At 46.1% G+C, this 7092-nt stretch overlaps 1 protein-coding gene across 1 annotated transcript; it reads left to right on the forward strand.

Annotated features, from left to right (window-relative positions):
* Positions 1–794: 794 nt before the first annotated feature.
* LOC109279351 (respiratory nitrate reductase 1 alpha chain-like) lies at positions 795–3647 on the forward strand. The gene has a single exon (XM_019470940.1). It carries the CDS (start codon positions 795–797, stop codon positions 3645–3647), a length of 2853 nt encoding a protein of 950 aa, XP_019326485.1.
* Positions 3648–7092: the final 3445 nt, after the last annotated feature.

The raw sequence follows: 7092 nt of genomic DNA on the forward strand, positions 1-7092 counted from the left end.
CAATTTGACAAAATCGTCCGCTCAACCCATGGCGTGAACTGTACTGGCTCATGCTCATGGAAAATCTACGTCAAAAACGGACTGGTCACTTGGGAAACCCAACAAACCGACTACCCTCGTACTCGCCCAGACCTACCAAATCACGAACCGCGCGGCTGTCCACGTGGCGCATCATACAGTTGGTACATGTACTCAGCAAACCGCCTAAAATACCCAAAAGTCCGTAAACCACTATTAAAACTTTGGCGTGAAGCACGCGCCCAATACGCCGATCCTGTCGAAGCATGGGGTAGCATCGTTTCTGATCCTGCCAAAACCGAACAATACAAATCAAAACGCGGTCTAGGTGGCTTTGTGCGTTCCACTTGGAATGAGGTTAATGAAATCATCGCCGCTGCCAACGTCTATACTGCCAAAACCTTTGGTCCCGATCGCATCATTGGCTTTTCGCCAATTCCAGCCATGTCGATGGTCCGCTATGCTGCCGTAGCCGCTACTTATCATTAATCGGTGGTGTGTGTTTGTCGTTTTATGATTGGTATTGTGACTTACCACCTGCCTCACCAATGGTATGGGGTGAACAGACTGACGTTCCTGAAGCGGCTGACTGGTATAACTCAAACTATATTATCGCTTGGGGTTCAAACGTACCGCAGACCCGTACGCCAGACGCTCACTTTTTTACCGAAGTACGTTATAAAGGCACTAAAACCGTCGCTATTACCCCGGACTATGCTGAAATCTCCAAATTATGTGACCTTTGGCTTAACCCTAAACAAGGTACTGATGCGGCAATGGGTCAAGCCTTCTGTCATGTGATTATGAAAGAGTTTTATCTCAATAATCCAAGTGACTATTTTGTCGATTATGCCAAACGCTACACTGACTTACCGATGCTTGTGATGGTCGAAGGCGAAGGTCGTGAACTGCGTGCAGGACGTTTCTTGCGTGCTTCAGATTTGACAGGTAATCTGGGTCAAGACAATAACCCAGAATGGAAAACCATTGCGATCAACCAAAATGGTGAACTCGTCTCGCCACAAGGCTCAATCGGCTATCGTTGGGGCAAAGAAGACCGTGACGATAAAGGTAAATGGAACATCGAAGCCCGTGACGGAACGACAGGCGCAGAGATTGATTTAGCCCTGAGTCAAAAAGACAGTGGTGATAGTGTCGAAGTTGGACTTGATTATTTTGGCGGCGATGAACACCCTTATTTTGCGGCTGCTAAAGGCGATGCCATTCAGTACAAAACTGTACCTTGCCGTACTATCAATCTTGCCAATGGTCAAACTGCCAAGGTTGTCACTGTGTTTGACCTCATGGTGGCTAACTTAGGTATCGACAATGGTCTTGGCGGTCAGCATGTTACCAACGACTATAACGATGCAACAGTAGCAGGCACGCCTGCATGGCAAGAGACTATCACAGGCGTAAGCCGTGAAAAAGTCATCCAAATTGCGCGTGAATTTGCCGACAATGCTCACAAAACCCATGGTAAATCGATGATTATCATCGGTGCAGGTATGAACCACTGGTATCACCTTGATATGAACTACCGTGGTGTTATCAATATGCTCATGCTATGTGGTTGTATCGGTAAATCAGGCGGTGGCTGGGCGCACTATGTTGGCCAAGAAAAATTACGCCCACAAACAGGGTGGGCACCGCTTGCCTTTGCCCTTGACTGGCATCGTCCGCCACGCCATATGAATGGTACAAGCTTCTTCTATAACCATAGCTCACAATGGCGTTATGAAAAACTCTCTGCGCATGAATTGTTGTCGCCACATGCCAACAAATCCATGTTCCCAGAGCATATGCTCGACTACAACATCCGTGCAGAACGTGCCGGTTGGTTACCATCCGCACCACAGTTAGACCGTAACCCATTGACAATTGCAGCCGCGGCACGTGCGCGTGGTATTAATGTTGAAGATTATGTGGTCGAAAGCTTACAAAATGGTAGCCTAAAATTTGCTGCCGAAAGCCCAGATAACCCTGCCAACTTCCCTCGCAATATGTTTATTTGGCGTTCAAACTTGCTTGGCTCATCGGGCAAAGGGCATGAATATATGCTCAAATACTTGCTTGGTACCAAAAACGGTGTATTAGGTGAAGAAACCGTTGCCGAATTGCGTCCACACGAAGTCGAATGGATCGAAAACGCTCCTACCGGCAAACTTGACCTAGTAACGACCCTAGATTTTCGTATGTCCTCAACCTGTCTATACTCCGATATCGTGTTGCCCACGGCCACATGGTACGAAAAAGATGACATGAATACCTCGGATATGCACCCATTTATTCACCCGTTGACCGCAGCGACCGACCCTGCGTGGGAATCCAAAACTGACTGGGAAATTTATAAAGGCATCGCCAAAACTTTCTCAGCGTTATCAGTGAAACATTTGGGCGTCGAGACTGACGTGGTCACCTTGCCGATGCAACACGATAGCCCAGGCGAATTGGCACAACCATTTGGTGGTACTGACTGGAAAACCGCAGACGTTGCACCTGTCCCTGGTAAAAACTGTCCAATGTTTAAAGTCATTGAGCGTGATTATCCTAGCACCTATGCCAAATACACCTCACTTGGCGGTCTAATGGATACGCTCGGCAATGGCTCAAAAGGTATCAACTGGAATACCGTGGAAGAAGTCGGCAATTTAGGCGATTTAAATTACCGAGTCACTGAGCCAACGGTTTCTCAAGGTCGCCCTCGTATCAACACGGCGATTGATGCGGCCGAAACCATCTTGATGCTTGCGCCAGAAACCAACGGCCATGTAGCGGTCAAAGCATGGGCGGATTTGTCTAAAACCACGGGGCGTGACCATACGCATTTGGCAAAATCCAGCGAACATGAAAAAATCCGTTTCCGTGATATCGTGGCACAGCCTCGTAAAATTATCTCAAGCCCGACTTGGTCAGGTTTGGAGAGCGAAAAAGTGAGCTATAATGCAGGCTACACCAACGTACACGAACTCATTCCTTGGCGTACAATTACTGGTCGTCAGCAGTTTTATCAAGACCACCCTTGGATGCAAGCATTCGGTGAGCAAATGCAACAATATCGCCCACCGATTGATACCAAGGCAACTGAGGCTTTTAGCGGTTATAAATCCAATGGCAATCCTGAAGTGGTACTGAACTTCTTAACACCGCACCAAAAATGGGGCATTCACAGTACCTACTCTGAAAACTTGCTGATGCTGACCCTAAGCCGTGGCGGTCCTTGTGTCTGGATGAGTGAAATTGATGCTCGTAAAGCAGGTATCGTCGATAACGACTGGATTGAAGTGTTCAATGCCAACGGTTCTATCGTCGCTCGTGCTGTGGTATCACAGCGGGTCAAAGAAGGCATGACCATGATGTACCATGCCCAAGAAAAACTGGTCAATATTCCAGGCTCTGAATCAACAGGTACTCGCGGTGGTATCCATAACTCAGTGACCCGTGCCGTACTTAAGCCTACTCATATGATTGGGGGCTATGCACAACAAGCTTACGGCTTTAACTACTATGGTACAGTCGGTTGTAACCGTGACGAGTTTGTATTGGTGCGTAAAGTTGCCAAAGTTGATTGGCTAGAAGGCAAACCAGACGACGAGCTACCAAGACCGCTCGCTACCACTTTAGACTAATAGCAAACGACCTTTGGTGAATAGTAAATAGACTTAAGCTTTGTCACACTGCTATTCATCAAATTTTAAAAACATGTCTTGCTAACAAAAACATATTCGGAGCAATCCTATGAAAATACGCTCACAAGTTGGTATGGTACTAAACCTTGACAAATGTATTGGTTGCCATACCTGTTCCGTCACTGGTAAAAACGTCTGGACAAGCCGTGAAGGCATGGAATACGCCTGGTTCAACAATGTTGAAAGCAAACCCGGTATCGGCTACCCAAAAGAATGGGAAAACCAAAAAAAATGGAACGGTGGCTGGATTCGTAATGCTGACGGTTCAATCAACCCAAAAATCGGTGGTAAATTCCGTATTCTTGCCAATATTTTTGCCAACCCAGATTTGCCAAGTATTGACGACTACTACGAACCGTTCGATTTTGACTATCAACATCTTCACACCGCCCCAATCAGCGAACACCAACCAATTGCTCGTCCACGCTCGCTTATCACAGGCAAGCGTATGCAAAAAATCGAATGGGGGCCAAACTGGGAAGAAATTCTAGGTTCAGAGTTTGAAAAACGTCGCCGTGACAAAAACTTTGAAAACATCCAAGCCGACATCTACGGACAATACGAAAACACCTTTATGATGTACTTGCCACGCCTATGTGAGCACTGCTTGAACCCAACGTGTGTGGCATCATGTCCATCAGGTGCGATTTACAAACGTGAAGAAGACGGTATTGTATTGATTGACCAAGAAAAATGCCGTGGTTGGCGTATGTGTATCTCTGGTTGCCCATACAAAAAAATCTACTACAACTGGAAAACCGGCAAATCTGAAAAATGTATCTTCTGTTACCCACGTATCGAAGCCGGTATGCCAACCGTATGCTCAGAAACTTGTGTTGGTCGTATCCGCTACCTTGGCGTATTGCTATATGATGCCGATAAAATCAAAGAAGTCGCCAGCATCACTAACGAAAAAGATTTGTATCAAGCCCAACTCGATATCTTCCTAAACCCACATGACCCAGTAGTGATTGAGCAGGCATTGCGTGATGGTGTAGACATGTCAGTCATCGAGTCGGCGCAAAATTCGCTCGCCTGTCTAATGGCAGTGGACTGGAAACTGGCATTGCCACTACACCCAGAATATCGCACCTTGCCAATGGTGTGGTACGTGCCACCACTCTCACCGATCCAAAATGCTGCTGAAGCAGGGCAAATTGGCATGAATGGTATCTTGCCAGACGTAGATAGCTTGCGTATTCCAATGCAATACCTAGCCAACATGCTAACTGCCGGTGATGAAGCGCCTGTGACTGGAAACTGGCATTGCCACTACACCCAGAATATCGCACCTTGCCAATGGTGTGGTACGTGCCACCACTCTCACCGATCCAAAATGCTGCTGAAGCAGGGCAAATTGGCATGAATGGTATCTTGCCAGACGTAGATAGCTTGCGTATTCCAATGCAATACCTAGCCAACATGCTAACTGCCGGTGATGAAGCGCCTGTACGATTGGCACTCAAACGCTTACTTGCGATGCGTGCTTACAAACGCGCCCAACAGGTCGACAATATTGAGCTAACCCAAGTGATTGACGATGTTAGCTTAACACCGCTACAAGTCGAAGATATGTACCGTTATTTGGCGATTGCCAACTATGAAGATCGATTTGTTATCCCTACTGCTCACCGTGAAGAAGCGTTAAGCGATGCCTTTGCAGAACGTAACGGTTGTGGCTTTACATTTGGTAGTGGCTGTAATGGTGAATCGGAAAATCACATGTTCGGTCAAAAGAAAAATAACCGCCGTGACTTTAGCAAAACCATACAAACTTGGGAGGTATAAATGACGACTAACCGAACCGTACAAACGGACATGCGATTACTGAAAGTGATCAGCGTCCTTATGGATTACCCAAGTCACGAATTGTTTGCTGATGATACCTTAAGTGAGTGTAAAGCGATTGTCATGAACAGTCGCCTTATTAGCCCACAAGTACGTCAAGAAATCGCTGATTTTATCGATGATATGGTAGCGGCTGGGGGGAAGGGGCACGTTATGACAGCTTGTTTGAGCGTGGTCGTTCGCTGTCGCTGTGGCTTTTTGAACATGTGCATGGTGAAAGCCGTGACCGTGGTCAAGCCATGGTTGACCTGATGGCGCAATACGAAGCAGCAGGCTTTGAAATTGGTGTGAAAGAATTGCCTGATTATCTACCAATGTATCTTGAGTATTTGGCATACCAAGCAACGGGTACCGATGATGAAATGCAAATCCGTCAAGACATTGCGGACGTAAGTCACATCGTTGCTGTATTGGCTGCACGTTTGATTGATAAGAATAGCCAATATGTGGGGTTATTTAAAGCCTTGCTACAGGTGGCGGGCGAGCCGCTCACTGTGATTGATGACGAGCTTGCCAAAATCAATAAGGCGAATGCACCTGCGGATGATACCATCGAAGCGATTGACCACGAGTGGGAAGGAGAAATGGTGGATTTCTTGGGCGCAGAGCAAGAGAACTGCCCAACCAGTCAAACCAAACAACGTATCGCCACGCTACAAGGTGAACAAGCCCAACGCCAAGCTGAAGTGCCAGTGCATTGGGTCGATTTCGCCACAACGAATTCAAAACCATTAACCAATAATCCATCTGCCTTGAGCACTGACGTACAAGGAGAGCTATTATGAATATCGCACCACCTAGTTATGAAGCATTGGCCGACTTAAATTTATTACAAGTCTTTTTATTCGGTATTTATCCCTATATTGCCTTGGTTGTTGCTATCTTAGGGAGTTGGGCACGTTTTGATTTGTCACAATACTCTTGGAAAACCAGCTCTTCTCAAATGCTACAACCCAAGTATATGCGTATAGGCAGCAATTTATTTCATATTGGCATAATCACTGTGTTGCTTGGTCACCTGTTTGGGATGCTAACGCCACATTTTATTTATGAGAACTTTATCAGTGCTGCTCATAAGCAAATTTTAGCGGTAGTCGTAGGGGGTATTGCAGGTGTAGTATGTTGGTTTGGTATGGTATTGTTGATGATTCGACGTTTTACCGACCCACGTATTTCTAACACATCAACTTTTAGTGATAAGTTAGTGCTAATCCTGTTATTTATTCAGTTAAATCTAGGGTTATTATCAATTTTTACGTCGATGAAGCATCTGGATGGTGCAACCATGATGAACTTAGCGGGTTGGGCATTACTATCTTACGTCCTTGGCAAGCAGCTGCACGTATTAAACAAGCGGAAAGCGGATATCAAATTCATATGGCATTAGGGATATGAACTTAGCGGGTTGGGCACAGGATATTACTATCTTACGTCCTTGGCAAGCAGCTGCACGTATTAAACAAGCGGATTTGATTTATCAAATTCATATGGCATTAGGGATTACATTAGTAATGATATTCCCATTTACTCGTTTGAT

The sequence above is a fragment of the Aptenodytes forsteri genome, unplaced genomic scaffold (genome assembly GCF_000699145.1).
Source record: "Aptenodytes forsteri isolate BGI_AS27 unplaced genomic scaffold, ASM69914v1 Scaffold699, whole genome shotgun sequence".
Lineage (NCBI taxonomy): Eukaryota > Metazoa > Chordata > Aves > Sphenisciformes > Spheniscidae > Aptenodytes > Aptenodytes forsteri.

What these genes read in the sequence shown, in the direction of transcription:
- LOC109279351 (XM_019470940.1), top strand. Translation starts at nt 795, where the DNA reads ATGGGTCAAGCCTTCTGTCATGTGATTATGAAAGAGTTTTATCTCAAT.